The sequence below is a fragment of the Pollicipes pollicipes genome, unplaced genomic scaffold (assembly GCF_011947565.3).
Source record: "Pollicipes pollicipes isolate AB1234 unplaced genomic scaffold, Ppol_2.1 Scaffold_1600;HRSCAF=1878_pilon_pilon_pilon, whole genome shotgun sequence".
Classification (NCBI taxonomy): Eukaryota; Metazoa; Arthropoda; class Thecostraca; order Pollicipedomorpha; family Pollicipedidae; genus Pollicipes; species Pollicipes pollicipes.
Window position 1 is genome coordinate 9,593,142 of NW_023595962.1, and position 27,844 is coordinate 9,620,985.

The 27,844-nt window shown below is 52.8% G+C and overlaps 1 protein-coding gene across 1 annotated transcript; it reads right to left on the reverse strand.

Annotated features, from left to right (window-relative positions):
- Positions 1–885: 885 nt before the first annotated feature.
- LOC119093614 (uncharacterized) lies at positions 886–17,393 on the reverse strand. Its single transcript, XM_037216596.1, has 5 exons — positions 17,327–17,393; positions 12,583–12,640; positions 1,281–1,462; positions 1,088–1,148; positions 886–905 (listed from the first exon to the last, which is right to left on the reverse strand). The coding sequence occupies exons 1-5, from the start codon at positions 17,342–17,344 to the stop codon at positions 886–888; spliced, it is 339 nt and encodes a 112-aa protein (XP_037072491.1). The 5' UTR covers positions 17,345–17,393.
- Positions 17,394–27,844: the final 10,451 nt, after the last annotated feature.

A 27,844-nucleotide genomic window follows, 5' to 3' on the forward strand; every position in this document is an offset into this window, starting at 1 on the left:
CTTGGCCCGAAGGTCATAATAAAGGAGACTCAAACTTTGCCCTAAGTGAGTTCGCGTACAGACCAACATACCTTGTGAATTTGAAGGCTCTATCTCTTTTAGTTTCTGAGATCCTAGAGGGGTCAAACTGACCCCACCTCCCGCCCGAACGAAGGGTATCCAACCGGCCACCCGATCTCGTATTAAGCGATGCTAGCTGCCTCCCCCCCCCCCCCCTCCCTTCGCCGGTGGTTCTGCTCACCTCCGAAGAAGGCGTCGCCGTAAGTTCCGAGTGGCTGCGGCCGAAGCTGAGCAGAAGCCCCGGAGGCGGCGGCCGGCGCCTGGGCTGGCGGCGCGGGCGGAACAGCTGGCGACGGCTGAGGGGCGGGCGCAGCGGCCGGCTGCGAGGAGGGGAGCTGCGCAGCGGCTGGCCCAGCTTGACTGTATGTGGGCTGCGGGGCAGGAACGGCGGGCTGAGGCTGCGTGGCCTGTGGGGATGGAACGGCAGGCTGAGAGTAGGAGGGTTGTGGTACAGGGACTGAAGACTGAGAGTATGTAGGCTGAGGCGCAGGAACTGTAGGCTGAGAGTAAGTGGGCTGAGGCGCAGGAACTGTAGGCTGGGAATAAGTGGGCTGAGGCGCAGGAACCGTAGGCTGAGGCGCAGGGACTGTAGGCTGAGAATAAGTGGGCTGAGGCGCAGGAACTGTGGGCTGAGAATAAGTGGGCTGAGGCGCAGGAACTGTAGGCTGAGAATAAGTGGGCTGAGGCGCAGGAACTGTGGGCTGAGAATAAGTGGGCTGAGGCGCAGGAACTGTAGGCTGAGAATAAGTGGGCTGAGGCGCAGGAACTGTGGGCTGAGAATAAGTAGGCTGAGGCGCAGGAACTATAGGCTGAGAATAAGTGGGCTCAGGTGCAGAACTTGTGGGCTGAGATGCAGAAACTATTGATTCAGAATACGTGGGCTGAGGCGCCGGCACTGTGGGCTCGGAGTATGTGGGCTGAGGCGCCGGCACTGTGGGCTCGGAGTACGTGGGCTGAGGCGCCGGCACTGTGGGCTCGGAGTACGTGGGCTGAGGCGCCGCAGCTGTCGGCTGAGGCTCCTGAGTACCCGGCTGAGAGTACGTCGGCTGCGGCTGCGGCGTCTCCGCCTGGAAGTACGTCGGCTGCGGCTGAGCGACGGTTGGCTCGGGTCGCGCGGGCGGCGGCTGCGAGTAGGCCGGCTGCTGCTGCTCCTCGGCGGGCAGCGGCTGCGAGTAGGCCGGCTGCTGCTGCTCTTCGGCGGGCGGCGCGCCGCCCTGCACCCCCGCCACCAGCTGCTGGTCGACGGCCTCGATGGGCGGAGCGGCCGGGATCGGGTAGCCCTGATAGCTGGCCACGCCGGTGGGGGTGGGCGCCGGGTCGGCGCCGCCGCCCTGCGACGGCCGAGTGGTGACCTCGGTGATGCTGTAGGCACGCGGTGGACCGTACTGCCGCTTGTGTCGCCCTGCGTGCGGAAACGACAGTGTCAGGCCATCGCAGAATGCACCACTGAGCGGCACCAAACGACACCGTCTGGCGTGACCTCGGCCGGCAGCTGAGTGACGCGCTGTCGGACTTCGAGGCAGCCGAGCTCGAGTGCTGTGTGTCTGTTCTGGCGCGTGCGGTGCGGAGCGGAAACGGCAGCTCGCGCCCCAGCGCAAGCCGGATCAGAGCTTCCAGAGGCGGATACTGGTATGTTCTAGCTCCTAAGGGAACCTGTGTTTGCCGGTTAATTGCATGGCATGGTATGGTGGCATGGCATGGTGGCGTGGCATGGTGACGTAGCATGGTTACATGGCATGACATGGCGTAACTTATCATGATGGCATGACATGGTGGCATGGCATGGTGATATGACATGTTGGTATGGTACACGGACATGAAAAGGTGTCATGACATGATGATGATGGTGATTTGTATCTGGCATCAATTGACACTCTGCATATATGCGTGGCTATTACGTGTCATGGGGCTGATAAATAAAACAGGGTGTCAAACAAAAACAACGGGAAGTGATAGGGATATAATTATACAAACGTAAACACACAAACAGTATGAGACAACCTCATCGCACCAAAAAGGAACTGGCAGCTCGCTAAAACTTGTTTTGAATTCAGTCTTCGAGCATCCCCAGGCAGGTTGTTAATGAGAGACGCCGTCCGGTATGTGAATGACCGCTGTCCTGCCGCCGTGCGCACCGCCGGGGGGGGGGGGGAGGGGGCGCAGGTTGTGGTCCATGCGGGTGGTTCAGTCACTGGTCCGCGCGTCAGTATATGTTTGAAGCACCCAGGCAAAACCTTCAGGTTCTCCCCGTTTACGGGCTTCGTGCGAATGATACGGTGACGTGGCATGGTGATAATACACGGTGACATGACATGTTGGCATGGCTGACAATGGCCAGAGCTGATCAGCAATCAAGCCAGTGGTCATTAGCCAGATCTTCATGAGCTGTCCGCTGCACTTCGCGGCATGCGCACGTCAATTTGGTCTCTCCTTGTCCACCAAACTCCTGCGTGTTTTTGACGACCAGACGCCCCCGTGGGACACGCATACAGGCGAGACGGGGCTAACGTGTTGCGATGGGTGCTCCCCCCCCCCCCCCCCCGGACGCTCTGCCTCATCATCCACGGGCAAAAGTCAGCCGCAGATTCAGGAAACCCATTCAGAGCGAGCATGAAGCCACGAATTAGTGAGACAACGAACAACAAGAGCGTCAGCACTGGCCGTTGACCCTAGCCGTTCGTGCCGGTTATCGTCACGGATCTGGCCGGTCTGATAGTGACGAAGTATGGCGCAGAGGCGTGTTCATTGCTGGCAACTGCGAGTGGTGGCAAGCGTACGTAGAACTCCTAGGTCTTTTATTGTGATACATGTATCGAGTCCGCTGAAGAAACGAGCTGGAAAACGATCGTTGGTCTGTAGACTTATTATCTCTTACGCTGAGAGGGGGCAAAAAGTATTAATAATAGAGGGAAATTGGAGGGTATGTGGAGCGATACATGTATTGAACGGTAGTAAGTTGGTATGTTTTAAAGCCGCTCGCGCTGCGGTGCGTACGCTGTTGTTATCCTAGACGGCCTACAGCGTCTGTGTTTGTGCGCGGTGGGGTGGGTGGTGGGTGGTGGGGGTAGATGTGTGACAAACGATGGTCGAGTTGCCTGACTTCTCAGGTGACTTTGGAGGACGTGGGGCTCGGCGTCAGAGAACGCCTGACTACAGCGAGGTCCCAGGCTTGGGACTTGCCACATCGTGTGATTCGGTTTCTCCGCTACGATCAGCGTGACAGAATAGGCGCCGCGACGTTTGTGACCGTAGCAGTGGCATGCGTCATAAAATCCTTTAAGGCTATTGGCCGTAACGTAGCACGCCGGTTACGGCCTGAGGTGATAACAGACAGCGCTATTGTTACCACGTTGATGATAGAGCTACCACTTTCAGAAGCCTATGCCGGTAGGATATCAGAGCATGGTATCAGCACAGTAATATCCTACTTTCACAAGCCTATGAGCTTATTGACAGGGGATGGACGGAAGCTTGGTGTCCGAGCTACTGGTTTTGATGGCTGGGTAATAAGCTGGCCTTGGGCCGTCAAGGCCCGACAATTTTAGTCAGCGAAGTGAGTAACTTTTCAGTAGTTTGCAGTCGAGAAGATTGTGGCGGACGCATGGCAAAAACGCAAGTATTTTTAGTGAATATTGGTCACATCAGACCGGGTCACGTGCCCAGGTGGCTTTCGGGGCCCGGCTTGTCCCGGTTTAGGCCTCAGTGTGTGGTGTTCAAGGCCAGTCCTGGCAAAGAAAACCTTGTTGACTTTGCGGTTTATCACTGACGCGCATATTGGTCTGTTAGTGTTGGGATCGTTTGCTGGTTTAAAGACGGTACATTATCATGCTTTATACAGTTGGTTTTGCGAGCATATTTACTCCGGCAGCCGAGATCTGACACAAGTCCTTAAAAACATCTGAAAATGGTTATATCCATGCTTTGCACACGTCGTGCGTGAGACTTTGCATGAGACTGCTCGCGTTGACCCCCACTTGCCAGCATGATTTTCTGCTGTCTCCGTCAATAGATCCGTCTCTCTGTCCCTGTCAATCTCCATCAATTGGACTCATCTCGTTAAGATTCTGGATTAAGATTAAGGCTTATGGTGCACGACCATCGGCGTTTCTGTCCCTTGAAAAATTTTACTTAAAACATGATAATCGAACGTGTCATTGAGGGGGAATGGGGCTGCCAATGCAAGGTTGCAGAAATGTCACCTGATCAATCAGCCTACACTCAAGTATCTTGTAAACATGAACGTGCAACTTTTTAAAAACCAAGCTTCTCGTCGGTGGAGATTTTATGAGGGTGAAATCCATGATGACAAAGGTGTACGTGATCGCTTACCCTAAACAATTTTTAATTACTTGACGTTAAAGCTCTCTTAGGCTGCGGGCCTGCTTGTCATTAAGTGTGAACATCCCTGGAAAGCGCGTCATTAGCGTGCATATAATAAGCCTGTTGTTGTTCATATCTCGTGGGTCAGCCATAACTGGGTCACTTCAAACTCGCAGACATTTCTACCGCGCTTCAAACCATAAACCTATTACAAGCTACCATTCACTACATACCTCAGGGCAGCTCTTTCAAAACTACCGCCAGGAAGCGGCCAGCAAAAGCTGCCTCGAGGCAGCGGTTGACACTGGGCAACACGTCGCCACCGTCCAACAGCCATGCGTCGTTTCCGGCGGGGAAAGCAGCCGCTCTCCCACGCCGGGCCCGGTCGACTCGCCATGTACCTGCCAGTCCAGACCACGATGGACCCTATCGCCGGCTTTCATCCTCCCGTGTCAGGAGTCAGATCGGGGGGATTTGTGCATCTGACGGATGGCAGCTTGGGAAGCCCGCTCCTCAGCGGGGTCACGGGGCGGGCTGACCTCATAATGGCCGTCTTTGATTTGATTTTATGTTTACTTTCTATCATGGATATTAAGCAGCACATAATATGGTGAGCGGATTGGCGCATGAGTGGATCGCTTGCATCCGAGCGCCTCTCCTAACAATATCAAGATATGGCCATCGCCGCCAGGAAACCCACGATCCACCGCCCACTCGTCCGATCTGTAAGCTGACACGGGCCAGGCGTCCGCCGCCCGCCGCCGCTCCGGTCTACACACATAGCCGTCTCGGGCCGGCGGCGGACGCCCGACCCGGCTACGCCACCCGCTGGCTCGTCTGCTGGCCGCGCCTGCTGGAAGTTTTAGATAAATCGTTTGGTCTGAAAAAGAAATGCTGGTAAAATTTCTGCTATCTGCTGCCCATCGCGATCTTTATACCAAGTGATCGTGACCTGCGGCAGCTGGATGGCTGCTGACGGACTGAGCAGTCCACGCAGCAGTGTGGCGGTTGCCAGATGGCAGAAGATGGCTGGGCTCTCGTTGTGTAATGGATAGCATGTCAGAACTTGGCAACACCCCACCGCTAGCTCTGACAACGAGAAACAGATGGGGAGCAGAACGAAGTTTACGTAAGTTGTTCAGTGCATTTGCGAGAAGCATTATGCACTTAGATAAAACAGTAGTAAAGGCCATGTTCCTTGTGGAAAAACCAGGAGAATGAAGATATAGATGCGTTGATATTTCTGCAACGTGCCTTTATCGAAACGAATAGTAAAAGCAAATGATATGCGTTCCGCTATTCGTTGCGATAAAGGCATGCTCCCTGAATATAAATGCATCTATATCTCCAGTCTCCTTTTTTATATCAATGCATCTATGTCTCCTTTTGGTTTTTCTTCGAGGAACAAGGCTATTACTCCTGTCTTACCAAACGAAGTTTGCTGGAGAGAATCCCGTCCCTGGTACCTACTGGATGCGGGATTGTGCTGGTTATCTATCTGCTTATGATTTGGCTATTCAGCTAACTGCAAATAGAGCAATATGCTCGCGATATGTCTTGGCCCGGCGTCATGCAGCGGTGGCTGGACACAAACCGGAGCGAAGCTAGTGTCACTGACACAGGTCACTTTGTGTCACTGACACAGGTCACTTTGCTTTCCGCTGAGGCGTAGATTGTCCACCTCAGGTACTAAGAAATGACGAGATGTTCATAAGCCTGGTGGTCGTCAGGCATCTGCTTCTTTGTTTTGGGACTGAGAGATATTTCATACCAAGCGTTTGTCGTGCAGTTTGCAGTGGTTTCCATGTTTGTTGCTTGTTATGCTGAAGGAAAGAGCTGAAACTGCTTAACATGGCATCGGTCCCTATCAGATTAAGCAGCACTTTGATCAAGAAAAGTGAGAACCGAATACGACGATGAATTGACAGAGAATGGATTGCTTCAACTCACTCAAACGCTACGCCTGGTTGCCTGACGTCATTTGCCGGCACAAGGTCTATCACACCCGTAAAGTTTACATTACGAACGCGGGTCCGCTCGCCACCGACGGCGGCGCGATTCCCACGGTCGGAAGTCCTGTCTCACGGCTCGTTGTGTGCTAATGTCCAGCTCTGTTACGCGCGCGTGCGGAGGACCTTGACCGAAAACCGGCGAGCTGGGCGTTCACCGAGCCTTCGAACGCGAGCCCGGACCGGGCGGTCGAGCGTGACGGAGCGCGCGCTCTGACTGACGCGGATGATGGCCGGAGACGGGCGGCTCCGGTGTGACGCCCGCGCGCGAGCGTCAGCAGCGAGTGACGCGGCGCGGTGCCCTCGCTGGGCGAGTCGTCATATGACGCTCTCACAAATCGTCAGTTAGCTCGTTTTGATCAAATGGATTCCTCTTTGTCTGAAATGTGTGCTGGACGGTTTTTACCACATGTACCGGGACACCATACCACCTGAGGCCGCCGGGTCTATGCAGAACACTCGCATGTGAGTGGTGCAAGCTGTTATTAAAGAAGAACATTATTCTTCACTTTAACACGAAGACTTGCGCTTGCGTAAGGCGCAGGTGAGAATATTGAAGCTGTAACGCATATGAATATGTCAATTGCGCAGGTGATCTTTTACTGCAGTGATAAATGCAGCAACTTATGAATGCGCGCAAGCTATGAATGCGGGCGATTCAAACGCGCCTCGGTTAAGACGCGCCGTCAGGAAAAGGATTTTTATTGCGGCATCCTGAGAATGACGCATTGCACGTCACTGAGTCGGGAACACCTTCACGTCCATCACTGTTATCAAAGCCCTTCCCGAGTACACTTACCATTTTGATTGGCAGAAGCGCGCTAGTGACCAAGGCTGCCTTTCAGCGGCGCGCTGCAGCAGCACGTGGGACCGGTATGGCCGCTACATGGTCAGGCAGTCTGCCTAGATGCGAGCCTGGGTGGCTTGTCTAAGTATAGCGGCGGTCGCGTGTGCTCACTTGTTATCCTGTACCCTTCGACCCAAAAATGCTAAAAACCAGAATGGGAAAACGCCTCGTTGATTTAATACTGAATACTAAGGCCCATAGTTCAGCTGAATAGAACCAGTGATTTACGCTCCCATTAAGAGTAAAGTGAATGTAAAACCCACGTGCTCAAGCATTCTAAGAGCGACACATCTTCAAGCAGGTCGATAGTTATTCAAGGCACCTAATTTTTAAAATTGTGGAAATTGACTGGGAATTACGTGAAGTTAAATGAGTCACAGAGAGCACGGCTGACCACATGTGTTCTTTGTTGTTCTTGTGTTCTTTGTTCTTGTGTTCTTTGTTTCAAAAAACGGAACTTTTTTTCTTTTTTGGAACAAGCAAACAAGCAACTTTGGACATCATGCTGTCATCGCGAACAATGAACGTCCACCAGTACACCTTTCAACGACGCCCAACACTCGGGCTTTTCAAATGGGTCTTCAGGGACATGGCATGATGGTGAAAAGCATACGAACGAGTTTTAGCCGGGTTTTATTTTTTAATCGAACGTTACGCACGCCGACAAGCACAAAGCAATGCTATAGAGCGACAGCGACTGCGGAGGCCATGCCAGCGCCCAGGAGCTGTGGCGCAACTGGCGGTCGCCCCCCCCCCCCCCCCCACCTGGGGGTCGAAGGCGCTAACTACTCGGTCATCACGCCCCCTTAGCCGTGTTTGAGACGTCAATGTTTGTGTGCCACAGAACGCGATTATGTCGCGTACGTACGCACCATTGAACTTTTTAGCGTGAACTAACGCAACAGTGTGCTTGAGTGGACGATGTTCATGGCAAACGCATTCATAAATCGGTCGAAAACCCTTATGACCATAAACATGTGTCCCCTAAACCCAAAATTGCAGCCAGACCATAAGCCATGTGTCCGCAGGCCTGTGTGTTGCAAGTCACAGTAGCATGACTGTGTTGTCCTTAAGTTGCGAAAGCTGCAATGATGGATGCGCCGTTGGCTACTGAAGCAACAGCTCTGACTGCTGCCCCGTCATCTGGCGGAGCGCTGCTCGCTGAACCTGGTCACACGCAGCCTGCACGAGAATTTTCAGCGGCGAAGGAAGGGACAGAGAGACGTCACCAGTGGAGGACCAGGGAGCGGAGACCTCCCGGTCCTGCGAGTGTCCCCCTTCCAGAGACGTCTGTGGCGATTGTGGTGTTTTTGGTAGTTTGACCCTCGAATCATCGGCCCCTTCAGAGCAAGAGGTAGTCGCCTCCGCACACCATCGGCTGGCTCGCAAGCATTAAGCTCTGGCTACGTTCATGACGAGGTATCAAAGTCGGCATCACCGGGACCGAGAATCCACATCACCGGGATCGGTAATCGACATCACCAGGATTTGGACTCGATATCACCGGGATCAGGACTCCACATCATCGGGATCGGGACTCCACGTCACCGGGATCGGGACTCCACATCATCGGGATCGGGACTCCACATCACCGGGATCGGGACTTGATATCACCGGGATCGGGACTCGATATCATCGGGATCGGCACTCCACATCATCGGGATCGGGACTCGATATTACCGGGATCGGGACTCCACATCATCGGAATCGGGACTCCACATCACTGCGATCGGGACTCCACATCAATCGGGATCGGGACTCCACATCACCGGGATCGGGACTCGACATCATCGGGATCGGGACTCCACATCACCGGGATCGGGACTTGATATCACCGGGATCGGGACTCGATATCATCGGGATCGGGACTCCACATCATCGGGATCGGGACTCCACATCACCGGGATCGGGACATTACCGTAATCGGGGGACGGAACAATCAGGAGAAAAGCCTCTTATCTTTGGCGTGGACCTTTGGCTTCAAAACATGACATCAGAAACGGAACACTCCAGCAGTTGCGCCCTGCTTGACCTCCTGACCTGCACCACATGGAAACATACCACAAATGCAGTGCACCGTTGAGTGGTGTGCTCTCCGCGTGCCGGGACACGTGCAGCGGAAGCGTTCGGCGGGCGAATCAGAGCTTCCCAACCTCGACACAAACCTGATCCTCATGACAGCCATGGCCCACGTCCCCCTCCCCTCGCAGGTCCTCGCCAGATCAAGTCCAAGGTGTCGCCGCGCACTATCGACGGTTGGACTCGATTACTGTTGCGTTATGTGCCATTTGTTTGCCTGTCCCGTCCTGGTTTCGGAAGAGTGCAATCTGCAGATATTCGTTCTTGCTCATGCATGAAATTCATGCATTTCACATCGGTGACTGTCTGCATTGATGGCTTTGTCCAGGACGGACATTACCATTGGGACTTGATGACACGCCCAGCTGCTGAGGCTATGTGGCGTCATCTGCCTCTCACCCTGGCAGGAAGGGAGGGCAGGCACAACGGAGAATCGAACCCCATACCCCTGGTTTCTCAAACGCGCAGCGATTGACGCCCTCCAAGACGGACCACTGAGCTCTCTGCTCCATTGCTCGCCGTCAGCGCGCCGGTCAGCTGCTGATGACGTCACAGTCGGCGTGGCGCCCGAGGGCCCGTGGAAAGGGCGCCCTCGCCGGCGGGCGGGCGGACCTGCGGTTCCGCTCGGCTGCCCAGCAGTGGCTGCTCGGCCGGCGCCGCCAGCGGTCGGACTGGCTCGCCGGCAAGTGAGGGGTACTCATGCGTGATGCAAGACGGCCTGGTCCTCCGATAGGTAAGATTTAGGACCAGCTGTGAGGCCAAGGGCCAGTCAGGAACAAGCCCGGGGTAGGGGATGTCAACATGTAGAAAGGTGTGAAACTATTCTCGGAACTGTGCACCTCATGCGACGGAGGATACTGAAATATCTCCTTTTGTGCTCACAGTCCAACGTCCGGAAATAGGCCACGCACCTACCATGCATTGTTGTGATATGGCCGGTTAGCGTGTAGATTCCGAAATCGTCAGAGGCATACGTATGATTGGAAACACCCATATACCTGAGAGGGCTCAAGCCCCCACCTGATCGCAGCCATCCTATACCTCATGGTCGGGCACATAAGCGTCGAGTAGAAAGAACCGACTCGAAAGCACGGCATGACCGTAATCACTGAAGAACATCCACCTTTGGCCAAAGATAACATCATGTGGCAATACTAATGAAACCACGCCGTGGCAGCTTCCATACGCTGCTTCCCATTAAACACCCCGGGACCCGGTACACAACACCATTATGCAATCACAGCAGCGTGCACTGGGGATGAAAGCTTTCGCCGCTCCATTGCTAGGCTTCCCGGGTTTGGCTGTGTGGAAGACGACAGACGCGGGCGGTTGGCGTCTTCCAGTCCCAGAGTCACCGTGAGGAAGGTGTCTATGCTACCGCAGCGTCAGGGGAAGCTAGGAAGTCTTTGACACTAGTCAGGGCTGCTGTGGATACAGCTGCAGTCTGCGCGTGACTAGATTGCAGAAGACAGCCGTCTGCACGTGACTAGATTGCAGGAGAAGACAGCAGTCTGCACGTGACTAGATTGCAGAAGACAGCCGTCTACACGGGTCGGGGCTGCAGGGGAGACATCTGCCGTCTACACGGGTCGGGGCTGCAGTGGAAGACATCTGCCGTCTACACGTGACTAGGCTGCAAGGGAAGACATCTGCCGTCTACACGTGACTAGGCTGCGGGGGAAGACATCTGCTGTCTGCACGTGATTAGGCTGCATGGGAAGACATCTGCCGTCTACACGTGACTAGGCTGCAAGGGAAGACATCTGCCGTCTACACGTGACTAGGCTGCAGGAGAAGACAGCCGTCTTGATGTCCGCTGCAACATCTACAAGATTCTGAAACACTCGTAGCCTATTTAACAGCAGGATATTTGAGAGCGAGCTAAATAAAACCACAGTGAAATTTAACGCTCTTTGTCGGCCTGTTCCGCATCACTTGTTATGCATTCCAATTACAGAAGGATTAGTTGGCTGCAACCTTTTCTGAATTCAGCTTCCGGGCGAGCGGCAGCTGGGATGCCGGCGTGCCTCATCACGCGTCTGCGCCGGACATCCCAGAGCGACACAGAACTGGACCAGCACGCGATTGTCTCGCATGGCCTCCTGCAGTCAACGCCGACAAACGCACTTTCCCCTCCGGGTCTCCTCACCGGAGAGAGAGCCACATTCCAGGCCGATTGCATGGAACGTGGACGTATGATGGCACGATAAGTGTTACATGCCATATGGTCAATGCACCGACCACGATAGCAGCGTGAAGACTGCATCGTGGATACGAGCTTCTTAATGTATGTGGTTTTGTTCCTGCGTTGTGCCTGCGAGTGACATGGGTGCCGTCTCCTGCCCAACGCGGCGGGGCAGAACAGCTGACCGCTGCGGCTGTGTTCAGGCAAGTAACGCCGAAAGCACAGTGCATGACTGGCTTGGCAGTTGGAGAACTTAGTGTACCAATATTGAACCAAGCGAAATTACCTCAGATTTTACGTACGGAAAACCTAAACAGCAATCAGAGCTGTGGATGACTTCGGTGTATTGACTCAGCTCTGGCTCCGGATCCGAGCTTGTGGTAATTGGTCTGGCGATCAGCGCGTGACAATTTCGTGAATATCGCGGTTTTGCGTGACATTCTAAAAACGCATGCAGCAATTTCAGCTGCATTTGCTACAGACTGTCGTAGCGAGTGTGGCAGCCTAAAACCTTTATAGATAATAAACGCAAGTTTTACATTTGTCGCATTTTTGAAGTGCTTGCATCGCTTTTTTGTTTTGAACGGGATGTGTTCTTGATTCCGCGGTGCCTGACGTGCCCCGAGATCACTGACCCCCCCGAGATCACTGACCTCCGACCCGAGGCACACCAACAGCTGAGCCCACGCGGAGGCTACGCCCACTCGGCCAAACCCTGACGCCAGGTTCGGCGCGAGGCGCAGTAGATGGTCGCGTTCCGCCCGGCGGGCGCCGATAATGCACGGGGGACGTCCAGGAGTGGACACCGGAGAAAGTCCCCCGTCCCAGAATAGCCGCCGCCGTTGCTCACAGGGGATGATGATGCCGTCTTATGCCCGAGTGGTTCTGCAGCGCACCGCGGTGAGCGATGGGACGTCTGTGAGCTGCTGGCGCCGATAACACTGCAGTAACGCTGGGCTCGTCACTGCGCTTCTCTACCGTGCACCGTACCGTACCGTACGCCTCTATACACTGGGAGAGAGTGCCGTTGGCGCTGGTGCGAGAGCGTGTAGCCTGCGGCAGGGGCGCCGTGTCTTCCTTACCGTGGAAGAACTGGCCCGATGTCAGGGCGGCGACCACGCAGAGGAGCGTCCCACGCACCTGGAGGAGCAGACGAAAGACGGGTCTATCAGGGCTGAGCTGGCTGGGCGGGGCCGGCTCGCGCTGCGCGGTGTGCGCCGCATCAATGGACACCGCGGCGAATGATTGTGCCCACTGCTCTAATAGATGGTCTGAACTCGAAGTTTGAAACGCATCACAGGAATGAGATGAAATTCTGGGTGCTACGAACGATTTAAACGCCGCATGGCTCAACAGATGACACACCAAAATTGGTGAAGCAGTACTAATAAATTGAGCAATGCTTTCCTACATCTGGTGGTACTCGCATAATGTACACGATTTTTAAATGTTGTGTGTACAGCGCATCAAGAACATTCAAACCCATTTACGCCTACCCATTCTGTGCAAACCTCAGGGGGCCTTCGACTTCATCAATGCAAGCTGGAATTGGCATCAATTAAAATTTGGATATCCGCCGGTGGCTGTAATGTCAGGCTGAATGGTCTGACCTATGATGGTTTGCAATGATCACAATTTACATCAATAGTTTGATTCCTTATGTCTTTAAGTATTCATCCCTTCAGTTGCAACCGCTATATTTTGTGTTGTACTCGTAGTGCATGAATTTATGTCATCATCCACACCTCGAAGACAAAATATATTTCGAACCAATCACACGTTTGACCTGGGCTAGTGCAAAATTATTGGTTTAGCCAGTCATTTGTACCTTGAATCCGGTACAAAAAATACTATTTATTTCCGACTTGCACAACTTGCTTTTTTGGCGGCGCAAAATGTCAGCGCCATCATGTAATGTGTCGTAAACGCTCTGACATAACCAGCCCATACCACGTCGCCCCCTCGTGTCGATGCCCAGCTGGCTCTCGCGTGCCGGTTCGGCCCAGCGGAGCGGATGGTCGGCACCGCCAGCTGGAGAGCGGCGGAGATGCATCTCCCTCGTGTCTCCTCCAGACCGCACGCGGCCGGGCTGCTTGGCCGGCAGCGGGACCGCCGACCACTGGGCTTCCGCACAAACAGTGGGCCAATGTCGCGTGACAGCCGTTTGGCGTGGCGCCTTACTGATATCCCACCGATTACATAGTGTTGGCACATTTCACAGTCCGGGCTGCCACCAGAAAATGACTCGTGTCTGTCATCGTATCTAATTGGCTATTGCCGATCTAATGGGCTAACAGATGCATTGTCGTTTTACTATCTGTCAGCCGGTGTGCCTGAGTCATGACTTAAACGCACCCACGACTGGTTGCTAAGATCGCTTACGCACTATTAGACGAACATTTGTTCCCACCCTGCCCCACCCACGTGCTCAGGCGCCATGACTTCAATTACCGCTCAAACCATTATTTACGATTGTCACCGGTATTGCGCGAGTGAGTTCAGCCCGAATGGTGTCCTCGGCTCTGTTGGAAGCCGCCCACGTCTGTTTTTTTTTCCATCTGATCACTCAGAGTCCGATGATGTTTTTCTTGCAGCATGAAGTAAGGCACACATTTTCACTCGTTTCCATTTCGGTAACTTGTAAGGGTGAAATTCACGTTGCCTGGTTGCCAATGCTGTATTTTCTACGTTAATATTGTTAGGGAGTGTGCCTGCCCTGATTTGACCACAGCGGGGACGTCTGGGGTCAAACTGAGAAGCTCCAGCTGAGCACCGGCTGGGCTTAGATTGACAAGCTCGAGCTGAGCCCCGGCTGGGGTCAGACTCACAGACTCGAGCTGAGCCCCGGCTGGGGTCAGACTGACAAGCTCGAGCTGAGCGCGGCTGGGGTCGGACTGACAAGCTCGAGCTGAGCCCCGGCTGGGTTCAGACTGACAAGCTGGAGCTGAGCCCCGGCTGGGGTCAGATTGACAAGCTCGAGCTGAGTGCCGGCTGGGGTCAGACTGACAAGCTCGAGCTGAGCGCGGCTGGGGTCAGACTGACAAGCTGGAGCTGAGCCCCGGCTGGGTTCAGACTGACAAGCTGGAGCTGAGCCCCGCTGGGGTCAGATTGACAAGCTCGAACTGAGCCCCGGCTTTGGTCAGACTGACAAGCTCGAGCTGAGCGCCGGCTGGGGTCAGACTGACAAGCTGGAGCTGAGCCCCGGCTGGGGTCAGGCTGATAAGCTCGAGCTGAGCCCCGGCTGGGGTCAGACTGACAAGCTGGAGCTGAGCCCCGGCTGGGGTCAGACTGACAAGCTGGAGCTGAGCCCCGGCTGGGGTCAGACTGACAAGCTCGAGCTGAGCCCCGGCTGGGGTCACACTGACAAGCTCAAGCTTAGCCTCGCCGCTCACAGGACGCTTTTGTTCTGACTGATTGCAGTTATGGCATAACAGAGATTCTTCGTTCGAGGTAATGCACGTGGTTCATATAACTTTGCATCAAACCAAATCATATGCAAATCGAGGGCACGTTATTCAACAGCAGAAACCACCCAATATTTGTCGAAACTCTACAAGGCAGAACAATCCGCTGAAGCGGGGCAGCGTCCTGAGTAAGATTCAAAACTTCTTGTGGCGCGATTCTGACGTGGTCGTTCACGTGTTTGAAGTGCCAGTGCGGTATCAAGAGAGTACAGTGGTGCGGCGACCGGGCTGACGAAGCTGAACCGGTTATGCGCCGGGGTAGGGCGCATAAGTCTAATGCACTCCGAATGTCCGGCTGATCATTCATGTGGTACGGTACCAGGCAGACTGACTCTGTGTCCAAGAGAAGAACTGGCTGACGAGGGCTGTGTGATTTGTGTGTGAGGCTGTTGTGTGACGTCTGCCTGGTGCACACTTCCGTGCTCTAGCTCAACACCGCTTGGGATGTCTGACTGCCCTTCACTGCCTGGCGTGTGAGTGTGGCTGAACACCTTCCGCATGACGCGCTTGTAGGAAAACGATTCGATCTCATACGGCATTTCGTACGGGAAATGCACGTACAAATGGGGTGCGTGTAGTGTAGTGGTTAACACGCCTGCGTTAACCACTGCGCGTCTGGGAAACCAAAGGTACGGAGTTCGATTCCCCGCGGTGCCCGCCCTTCCTGCCAGGGTGAGAGGCTGGCGACGCCATATAGCCTCAGCAGCTGAGTGCGTCGTAAAGACCCAATGACACACACAGTGCAAATACAAATGTTGAGAATGGGCGTTTTAAATCGAGCCCACCTGTGAGGTTGTGACACTGTACGTCCTTAGTTCACCTTAGTATTACCTTAGTTCACCACGCTGGAAACTTTGATCTGTCGATGGGCGTCAAAGAATGTCGAATACCAGTGATGTGTTCGCGGGATGTTTGTCATTGATGGACTAGTTTGGACAGCATAACAAAGATTGACGCACCCTCCCCTTGTCCTGAGAGGAGCGCCGTAGGGGTGCCAAAGTCCAGGCGGTCTAACATACCGAACCATTTGCTTAGGTATCTCCGCCACTTGCCTTTGAAATTTTCGTCGCCTTAAGACCACCCCAACGTAAAAACAGCTACCACCGCCATCACATCTGCAGCCTTTGTAAGCATTCATTTCAGACCATACTATTATTTGACATCGGCTGACATTACGCATGAATATGTGGCGACCACGCGTCGTTAGTCTGAGAGTTGAAAGAATATGCCAACAACAACGGAAAGTAATAAGGGTTAAAAACATATCAACGCATGCAAGCATAAGCAGCATAAGGCAGCCATATGACACAAAATATGCCTTGGCAGTGCGCTTAAAACCGGTCGAATCCGTTTGTCTAACATTCCCTGGGAATTCGTTGATGAGACAAGCCGCTCGGTATGCGAACGACCGCTGTCCTGTCGCCGTCCGCGTCGCCGGGGGGCGCAGCTATGGCCCACGCGGGTAGGACGGTCACTGGTCCGCGCGTTGGCGTGTGTTTGAAGCACTTAGGCAAGACCTGCAGGTCCACCTCGCCCACGGGCTTTGTGGGCAGTGATAACAGTTTGCGTTTTACACCTCTGGCGAGGCGTGGCAAAGTGCAGGTCATCCCAAGCGCGAGGCATGTGGTCATGCTTTCGGAGGCCAGTAACTACTCTGGTGCGAAGTTAACTACTTTCGGCAATCTGGTTCCGCTAACAGCCAACCCCTGGTCATTAAGTGAAATGCAGTTTCTCACGCGCGAGATGACTAGGCCCCGCACGATGGTCAGCAATACTCGTGAGAAGAAATACTTCGTAGAAAAATGACTAAATGCTTTGCAGGGATGGCCTCAGCATCTTGACCAAGAATGTTGATCATTGCTAAGCATGGCTTGTTAACCATGGGGCCTCGTGAGGGGGGCGGGGATGGAGCGAGCCGCATGACTACTTCAGATGAGATCCTTCGTAATACATTTGTTTTTATGCTTTTTGCCGTTGGAGCAAAGGAAAGCTATTTGGGTGAAGCGTGGCAACATTAGGGATCAACGTTTCTAAGACATTGACATAAAGTGTCCGCAGTCGAGTGCATGTTGCATTGCGGGCGTAGACTAGATAATATCCCTGACTTGCACATACAACTACAATAGATGTCCAGCGTCTTTTCCCCAATCCTACAACCTTAGAAGAGCAATATCGGTCTGCCGGACAATTCTGTAGACAGATTTTGCCGTACCACAGAACGACACGGCACGATGGGCTATACCAGCCTGTACAACGCCGTGCACTGGAAGAGACTTGCAAACATTTCGGTATCTCTGCCCGCCCCAATACTAGTGGAGCATTCCCGGCCGCCATCGCAGCAGTGCGCCGGGCAGGTACTCACCAGCAGGCGAGCGGCCATGTTGTGAGACTGTCGTGCCGTCCGCAGGTGCCGACCCGTCTCCCGCGCCGCCGGTGACTGGCAGAGCGCCGCTGGCTCGGACCCGCTCGCTATATACCGGCCGGCCGCTCCCCGACCCAGGGTCAGCCGCTCCCCGACCCAGGGTCAGCCGCTCCCCGACCCAGGGTCAGCCGCTCCCCCGACCCAGGGTCAGCCGCTCCCCCGACCCAGGGTCAGCCGCTCCCCGACCCAGGGTCAGCCGCTCCCCGACCCAGGGTCAGCCGCTCCCCGACCCAGGGTCAGCCGCTCCCCGACCCAGGGTCAGCCGCTCCCCGACCCAGGGTCAGCCGCTCCCCGACCCAGGGTCAGCCGCTCCCCGACCCAGCGTCAGCCGCTCCCCCTACCCAGGGTCAGCCGTTCCCCCGACCCAGGGTCAGCCGCTCCCCGACCCAGGGTTTGCCGCTCCCCCAACCCAGGATCAGCTGCTCCCCGACCCAGGGTCAGCCGCTCCCCCTACCCAGGGTCAGCCGCTCCCCCGACACAGGGTCAGCCGCTCCCCCTACCCAGGGTCAGCCGCTCCCCGACCCAGGGTTTGCCGCTCCCCCAACCCAGGGTCAGCCGCTCCCCCGACCCAGGGTCAGCCGCTCCCCCTACCCAGGGTCAGCCGCTCCCCCGACCCAGGGTCAGCCGCTTCCCGACCCAGGGTCAGCCGCTCCCCGACCCAGCGTCAGCCGCTTCCCGACCTGGGGTCAGCCGCCCCCCGACGCAGGGTCAGCTGCTCCCCCGACCTGGGGTCAGCCGCTCCCCGACCCAGGGTCAGCCGCTTCCCCGACCCAGGGTCAGCCGCTTTCCCGACCCAGGGTCAGCCGCTCCCCGACCCAGGGTCAGCCGCTCCCCGACCCAGGGTCAGCTGCTCCCCCCGACCCGGGGTCAGCCGCTCCCCGATCCAGGGTCAGCCGCTCCTCGACCCAGGGTCAGCAACTCCCCGATCCAGGGCTAGCCGCGCCTCGCCGGCCTGCCTCAGGTCAGCCTGGGGCGCAGCGGTCACTCCGGCCTGCCGCGCTGGGTCAGGCGGGGCCCAGGTTAGGGAGAATTAGGGTGCGACGCGGGAGCACATTCAGACTTAGACCCAGTGGGATCACGTGATGGGCCAGCCTGGGTCATTGTGCACTGATCAAGTTCATGATGGGTCGAGCGGGGGTGGTAAGTCAGGCTGTATCGTGATTCGTTAGGCTTGGCAACTATACGCCAGTTATTTTCGTGATGGGCTCACCTAAGGCTCTGTAATAGCGCTCCCCCTGGGTGGTAATGGACGAGGCTGGATCGTGTTGACTGGCGCGTCTCATGATGCCGTGAGCTGTTGTGGAGGATCGGTGCGGGATAACATGGGCTGGGTCGCAGGGAGTCAGGCTGAAATGAGGCTAATACGATGGGAGTTTAATTGGGTTGAGATGTCTTGTCTTGTCTTTTCTTGTCTTGCCATGTCTTGTGCGAACCTTGATGGGATAGATCAGACTGGTTGTTTCGGTCTAGTTAGATCGTGTTGGAGTGGGCCGGTTCATGCTTTGGCAGTTACCTCATAAAAATATTGAGGAAATAATTGTTCAGTAGGCTTGAACGATATAGCTTGGATGGTGGGTTTCGGGTACATGCAACCAGTTCTGCTACCCAATTACTCTGAGCCCAAAGCAACCGGTCAACGGAAACCGTTTACACTAAATTATTTGACGTGCCAAACCAAAATGAGAGCAGTAATATGTCTTTGCGACGCGGAACGACCGATGAGGCAATATATGTCATTGCTATCATCATCTGTGATCTAGGTGATGCCGAAAAATGAGTGAATCAGACCCGCTGTATTTGGGACCCGTGTTATAGTACAACACAGTGTTATAACACACTTTCCCACGAATTCACCAGACGGAGGTACATTAAACGCCGATGCGTAATGTTCGGACGTGAGTGCACAACTAATATCGACTAAACCGCAAGATTGCTTTAAACTTACCAATGCCTGGCAGGTTTGATGAATGTGGTACACGAATTGTTTGTTGCTTTTTCGCTGGTGACTGACCAACTTTTTGCGGAAGACCTTGATATTTTGAGTGTGCGTTAGGTACAATAATCTGCACTACATGCCCCTGCACTGTGCATGCCCCGATCTGTTTCAGCTAAGGTTACTGCGTAATGTATTGGAGGACGGTTTTGTAAATTGTGAAATTGCTCGCTTCTTTGTGGATGACTAGCACATCTAGGTTTGGCAGTGTTGATGTCTTAATGATTTTTTTGATGGTGGGTTCGCTGATATCACGCAGTTCTTTTCACTCTTCCACCTTCTCTGGCCGTCGAAATCTAGCGCCAAGCTGCAAAAAGCTTCAGAACCGGTGGATCCATGGTTTGTGCACGATTATATTTCATTGTCTAGATATATTGACCAACACTTTTGCGATCGCCATTACCTGTTTTCCCTTCGTCAGCTTTGGTAGACCCTATGTTAATGCGACGCCTGCTAGCCAAAACCTGGTCCAGTTCAGACCCGTGCTCATCATATTTTACAAAATTTTAAGATTATACGGCTTCCATCCTTATCGGGCGGAATCATGAATAGCGTTCACGGTGCAACATTGCAGAAATACAGAGTCTGATGGGATATCTGGCGTTAAGTGCTTTGAAAATATGGCGGCACGAGTTTTCAAGTCACATCACTTGTCGCTGAAAACATCCTTGCGGTACGCCCAGCGGCTTTAAAAAAAAACGTAATCATGTCCAAGCCGTGGCAGTCCTGGCAGTCTGGTTTGGCCGCTGTGGCTGCAATATTTCCAGGCTATTTGATGGCAAGCCTAGGCGGCCTTGCTTTCAGTCATCATCTGGATGCTATACAAACGCTGGTGAACGCATGGAACCACATACAAATTGCATTGCATGCACGCATACAATCACGCAAGCATGCGTGAGTGAACAGAGCAATGGAATATTCTTCTTTCGTGAGCTCTGCAGGCCGAGGTTCAGTAATGTTTAGTATCTGTTCACCGTTTTCACCAGCGACATGGCTTGAGAATGAACTGGCTGTCAATCCAACCCGGCCCGACAATCCCAATGGAATAATTCGAGGAACTTGCCATGATTTGCCGCTTTGACGACGAAAGCGTTTGCGAAACAGGTGACTACTTTTGGATGGATATTGGCATCAAAGGCCATTACTTCACGCCTCTGCAGTGTGCATGGCCAAACTTTTGATGATGTGTGCCACATCATTTCGCACTCGAGATCGCTTCAGGAAATATGGCAGCGACGGCTTTCCGGTCGAGTGGTGGTGATACCGTCAGTGGGACACACTGGGATACATAAGTACCTTGTTGCCGACGCATCAACCAACACCGTGCAGCACGTTCCACGTCTCCATCTTCTTTAGCTGCTGATGTCTGGCAGCAATCCTTGCAGACAGCACAGGACGGGCGACTCCGTGGTTGGCGTACGGCAGTGCGAGATTTTCAGCGAGCACGCCAATACGCAACTTTCCCCGTACATATATATGTTCTATCCTCCGTCAGCATTAGTCGGACGTCACTGGTACATATCGTTATGTCGTCAGATCTGGCCTGGTCTATATGTCTGACTGCCGATGTCTAGAATTGCTTCTAAAATCTTTCGAAGTTTTCCCTGACTGAACCTACTTATCTCGTGTTACTTAAATTCGGAAGGTGAATGATGATGATATTGTAGTGTTGCAGAAGCACGCCGCTTGACCAAACCACCTTGCTTTCAAATGTCCTGAAACTGTCACGGCGCGTCTTTTTGGGATTTAGCAGCTTGTCTTTGAAAACTTATCAGTTGCAAGCTTAATGCATGCAGGTATATGAGGCCTGTCAAAAGCATGACTGACCGAGTTCGGCCGCTCAACCAAAGCCATAAAATGTACAAATAGCTGGCGCTAAAACTCGCTTGGTTTGTATCCCTGCTTGTAACAACAGCCGATCAAAGCGTTCCACCACAAAGCATATGAAAATCAAGAGCTTGAAGCCTTTCATGAGTACGTCTGTGGCAGGCCCTTACAACACTGGTGAATCCTACCTGAATCGATGAATGAGTTCTGACTGACATATCGCACCCCTGGAGCTATGGAACAGAGAACATTAACATGTGTTGCGATGGTTGGAAATCGGTCTTTTCATAAACACAAATTTGACTCGCGGGATTTGCTTTTCCAAGTAAAACACGATGACTAGATGACTAGGGCATTCAGAATAGAACCATATACCATCAATTTTGTGTAATTATATAATATCTGTATATGTGTATGACAGACAATCAACGCCGCCACGACTTTCCAACCCAGAATCGGTGCGTGGTTTTTTCCTAACGAAGGTGGTTGTTAATGCCATTATTTTAATGTCATTAACGTCACAAACAGCAAACGCGTAATACCATAGTGTGACAGGGCTCCCTATGGCGTGAATCAAATAACAGGCCTCTTATCTTAAAGTGGAAACGACCTTACTGCCTGAGCACTGCCTCCAACCATTGACAGGTCATGTACTAAATGCGTCCCCGAGGGCATTCAGAATAGAGCCATACACCATCAATTTTGTGTAATTATATAGTATTTGTATATGTGTATGGCAGACAATCAACGCAAGCCGCGACTTTCCAACCCAGAATCTTTCAAGGCATATTTCAAGTAGGCTGAAAGGATCATGGGCCATGCGCAATCACTGAGGCGGGTTACTATTTACTTATATCCTATCGAGTTGTGGATATTAATTCAGTGATGCTTTTAAGGAAGTACCACCAGCGGTATTTTAAGATAAGATTAGCGGATGTTCTTCAGTAAACTGCACGCTTATCATACGTCATTGCTAACGCCGGGCAGGACGGGCTGCCTGTGACGTCACACGTGGGTGCACGTCCGACGGGTGGTTGGCAGGACGGCTGCCTGTGACGTCACAAACGGGTGTACGTCCGGCAGCGGTCGGCTCTGTTTCGCAGGACGGCTGTGTCGTCAGCGCCGCCGGCCCTCCTCTGACGGGCTTAGACAGGTGCTCCCCCGCCCACCCACCGCGGTGTCAACACCGTGTCAGCGGTGTGTCGGCGGCGTGTCGGCCGGGCGGGGGGGGGGGGGGGGAGGGGGGGGGGTGGTGATGTGTCGCGTCCTCAAGCGGCCCGGTCAGTCAGCTGGCCGACGAATGCGATACACCTCGGGGGGGAGGGGGGGGGGGGGGGGGGGGAACAGACCGCAATGGCCAGCCCATGTGGATGAGGTTTAGTAACGCCGCCTGACACACCCTATTGCCGAAACACGGCTCTCTGGGATTGTGCGTTACAGTGCATGAGACAGGGTGGGCAGGAGAAATGTAACTAACATCTTAGCGTTGTTTCCTCGTTATTCCGTAAAGATATTTGAACACCAAGGTGCTTGGGACCTCGACGCGCTGTAATCGACACAGTCGCTGCTTTAAGCGATTAGGCCTTCCAGATAAGGCGTTACCTCTCACTTTGCCTGGAATGAACCGAAAATTACTATTTGGAAAGGCAGCCCTCCAATCGCAGAAGATCCAAGCACACAGATATCAACGTTCTCCAGCATTGTCTTGCGCCGGACTGCACGGTACAAAAAACTTGAAAGTAGGTACACTGTGACAACTCCTACCAGTAAGTGGTATATAGTAGACGAGACAGGATACAAACAGGGACAGATGCATGCCTGGCGTCGTGCTCGCATTAAACTTACAGCTCTGCAGAATCATTACGGTGTCAAGAGCAAGCTTCAGTAAAAAAGAAAAATGCTAAATTAATCAATGTGATATCCAACAGATTTTTGCGAGTCCAGCTGTAAGAATCCTCGACTAGCCCAAACTTCTTGAATGGATTCCCTTTCGTCACGAGATGTTTTGAGGTCTCTAAACCGAGCGGAACACCAAGGCACATTTCCTTTTTTACAGAGAAACACAAGAAAACTAAAGATATCACCAGCGTGTTCTTTGCGCACGAAGAAGAGAAACGCGGACAAAAACTCCGCTTACTGGCAGTGTTTGGAAGCAGAGCGGATAGTGTTCTTGGCTAACTCCTCGGGCGTATTTAGCCTGGTATGTAAAGCCAGTGATGGAGTAAATCTGCTGCAGAGCTCCTAAATGAAAGAAGCTCCCTCGCTGAATTGCTAGGTTCGCCAAATACCAAACGTAAATACCATACGTCGCTACGGGTGCGCGACAGGGCGGCAGCCAGAGCCCTACAATGCTAGCGATACAGCGCGGTGGTGGCGTGGTCGTAAGAATTATCGAGAAGTCAGCTCAGAAGATCAGAAGTCAACGATGCTGAGCGAGGTGAGCGAATTGCACATAGTCAAACTTCAAGCACCTTCAAGCGTTTGGCCCTGTTCAGATTACCACCAGTGGGTCCCCTCAAACTAAGGGCTTGGAGTTTGACATGAAAGACGTTATTGCATATGACGGCCAACAATGGTAAGGAACGGTGAAGAGAGAGAGAAGAAAAAATAGCATGCATGGTGACCGCTAAGTGGCTGCCCAAAAACAAACTGCCCAGACTATAGGAGTGTAGTTTCACAACATTAGCTCGTGGAGGTGAGCTGCACTGTGAGCAATTGCCCAAAACCCCGCCGAATTACGCAACCGATGGGTGTCTCCACGGATTTAGATTTTTCTCTCCTCAAAGTTCCGGGGTGGGGGCGAATGTATCTTCTACGTGAGACATTTGCGTTGGCGTTTGGGTGTGCTCAGCACGCACCACGAGACGTCACACCGCGCGTTATCCCACTCGATGCAGATCACGTTACAGCGGCATACTTCACAAAATGAGCTGGCGGTGGGGCTGCGTAGTCGAGATTTTCAAGACCCATCTCAAAAGCTTGGCACCAAACGGGCTTTCCGTGTATTTGCCCACTTTTTCCGCATAGTTGGGGAAGCTGGAGTCTAAGTGTGGGAGGGGCTACAGGTGGATAAGAAATCATGCCCTTGTGACCTGAGGACATAAGTTTTATTTCGTGGGGACTCAGTGCACATGGACGTGGCCGACGGCTTTATAGACAAACGCAAGTGATTGAAAACCTTCACCCTGATTCGAAGTTTTCTGTAAAGCGGGCTTATAGCGGGGCGATGCGACAACCTCCATCACTCTGCCGATTCCAAACTAAGAAAGGTAAAGTCTAGCAAAGAGCGCTAGTGGGTTGGCTCAACGAGATTGTTGCGATTGTAACGAGATTTATTGTTGCTGAGCAAGGTCATCTGGCCAAAAGTCAAAATATCTTGAACATCGAACTTGTTCAGCTTTACATGCTCATGTTAACTAGACCATGCTTTGTGGTGACGCGAAACTTAGCAGGCATGCTCCTTGTACAGTTTTGAGCGTAATGGTGATTAACGTTATGTGTTTTTAGCATACATTTATTATGTATAGTGCTGTTAATGCACCATCAGAGATTACTTCTCACTGTTCAGCTCCCCTACGCCAACCAATTTTGTGAAAGTACATCCCTATGGTCTGTGCAAGTTTGTTTTTGAGGAATCAATTAGGAGCCACTGAACGTGCCATTTTGGTCTCTGCTCTCTCTTCACTGTTCCTCATCATTTTTTTTGTTTTTTACCGTGTTGGGGTAAGAACGCCGCTTATGCCAAACTCCAAGCGCTTAGTCTGAGGGGATCCGGTGGTGGGCAATCTGCCCAGAGCCGCACAGTTAAAAGTACTCGAAGTTTGACTATGTGCAATTTGCTTATCTCATCAGCATCGTTTGCCTTCATGATCTTTTCAAGAACGCTTACGACTACGCTGCCACCGCGCTGTGGCGCATGTTATTACAGGGCCCGGCTGCCGCCCCGTCGCACACCCGTAGCGGCGAATGATATATACGTTTGGTATTTAGGGGCTATAAATCCCAGCGAAAAAACTCCTATTATTTGGCGCCTTTGCAACCGACCTCTCTCCACCAGTGGCGTTCTCATATCTACCAGAATAAAACCACGCCTGTGTCAGTATTGGAATGACGGCGTGTGGCACGGCGTTCGCGTCTGACCGCCTTTCGGTGATCATCTGACGTCACTGACGCGGCCAGTATGACGCCATGGTCAGGCGTGGACCGTAGTGTGAGGGTTTGCGGGCTGTCCTCCGCCCGACCCAGCTCAGAGGAATGATGTGAGCCTTAGAGAGTGTTTCCACACGGCGTGGAGCAGGTGAATGCTATTGGGCGTGATTGGTCAAGTCTAGTCAGTAAATATCCGTAAAGTCTGTCATGTCTTTTGGCATGGGTGAGTGAAGATGAATGGAGCTTTGTGAACGATATGGCTTGTAAACGGCGTGAAGGAAAGCTGAAAATCGAACCCAAACGAAGAAAAGCAGTTAACTGAAACATCGCGCAAGCGCCAAGCCTTGCCAAGTTGTTACATAGCAGCTTTCGAGAGTCAGTGTCATAGATATATTGATAGGCATTGTACCAGATATATATGGACTGATTCACTCTGCTACAAGGAAGTTTGCTTGGATGTCATGGAACGGAACCCTCCTACTTGCGTTTGTGTGATTATGCATTGATTTAGTTGTTTAGCTTGTTCATCTCCCTAAATTAGTTCCTTTTCGAATTCAGCCGCAACCTAATCAGAATTGAAATGACTGGCTTAACAAGTGTAAAGTATCCATCACCAGGGACCTAGAATGTGTCCCTGTCAGCAGTTCATGGCACGACTAGTGCTAATTGACCCCTGACCTTATTTGACCGTCAAAGGCTATAAGCACCATTGCTAAGTTACACCTATCTCATGTAGGTTGACGGCAGCTTTCATGCGCCTTTTTCCCGAGGCGAAATTGCTGGATTTTGGTTTTATTGAGGGAGCGGCTCTGAGACACCACTTGTAGGCAAAGGTAGAAAACTCTGCAGAGCGAGAGGTAACCAACTCAAGGTGTTTGCACAAATCGTGCGGCTCTTTCAACCTGTGAGGAACATGTGCAGGTTTGTAGACAGGATTTATTGTAGGGAGATCAATTCCTGACTCGCCTACGTGTTTTAAATCCTTAGGTTATGTATAGACATCACAATGCCTACACCGAGGTGCGTATCCAAGTGCAAATAAGCACCAGGTGTGGATTAATTTCGGGTAGAATTAGTGAGACCTGCGGGTTTCAAATTGACAATACCAATTTACTGGAAATGGGCGTGTCGTATGTCATGACGTATGTACATGACGCATAGTTTAAGAAAAATAGCATGACATCGCCGTGCCTTGGTCAGTCCTTCACTCTCACGCGGTTGGGACCCTGTCCGTAGAAAGCATTGCAGCTGCTTTGTTCACGAGACAGACTGAGCAGTCAAGAACGTAACCCCACATGCACTGACCGTCGGGGTGACTGAGTTTCGGGATCCAATTAAATGGGCCAAATCTGCCTCATTTTTCAAACGGTGAATTTCACACTGATATCCCGCCAAGGGGGTGTTGCGTGAGTCGTTGGCGCTTGAATTGTCAGCGGCCGTTATGCAGTCTGTCGTCGTATAAGTATCTGCAATTGCGCGGATTCAGCTATCGCCAGCTGCCGCTGTTTCGGGACGGCAGGCATATAGATGGCGCTTCTTCCGCTCGCCATTTGTCGTGGCAAAACGCATACATTGGGAAACTGTGCATTAAAAACATGAGTACTTACATGGTTTGACATTAGGTGAAGACACACCCAATCACATCTGGAGAAAAGGCGTTCCACAAACAGCTCCTGACCGGTGTCGTCAGCCGGGCTTTGCGTGCCAAAGCGGAAGTAACATGATATATCTGGCGTTTTGGTAGGCAAGGATCGCGCCGGACCAAGCCTGTACCATCCTAAAAAGACAGTCGGAAGGCCCCACAAGCTTGCAGTCTACTCTATCCACTACCCATCACCGGGGTCCAAATCTTTCGAAGACACTGACGCAGTTTATCTTCAGGCTGCTATGCAACTATGCAAAAGTCAGCGTGGGGTATGTCTCACAAAAAAAGACATTGAGCTATGTGGTTTTCCAAGCAGGCACTGTGTAAGTACGGTACTGGTGCTAGTACCAACACAAGTGCACTAATACCGACACAAGCATGCTTTCTCTTCTGAAACCATCAGGAAGTATCAACATGGCTTTACATGATCTCGCCTTGCATATAATCTCTCACCACCTTGGTTGACCTATCCTGGTGACACGTTTTACGTCAAAACGGTGTTACAACGACCAAGGTGGTGTGAGAGGCGCCCCTCACAGTTGGGAGCACCAGTTTTAATGTGCAGGGAGAGCAGCAACAATGCATGCAAGGATCTGGGATGCAGAGTGCTACATACTCTTTGACGCTTCTTCGCGAATTAATACGAACATCGAATGTTACCAACTTTCCACACACTGCAGTGATCGTGTGCGTATCGTGTGGCGGAAGTCGCAGTCAAGGCACGCATGTGGGCAACGAACACGCCTTTGTAGTTGCCACGTGATTTCCACCGTCGATGTCCATTGCTGAAGACAACAATGAGCACAGACGTCGGCCAGATGTAAGATCGATGAGGCACGTTCAA

Excerpts from the sequence above, each read along its gene's own strand:
- LOC119093614 (XM_037216596.1), bottom strand. Across the intron at positions 1,149-1,280 it reads ACCAGCAGCTGGTGGCGGGG|CCGCAGCCGACGTACTTCCA; the intron begins GTGCAGGGCGGC and ends ACCGTCGCTCAG. Across the intron at positions 906-1,087 it reads GCCGACGTACTCTCAGCCGG|CCCACAAGTTCTGCACCTGA; the intron begins GTACTCAGGAGC and ends TCTGCATCTCAG.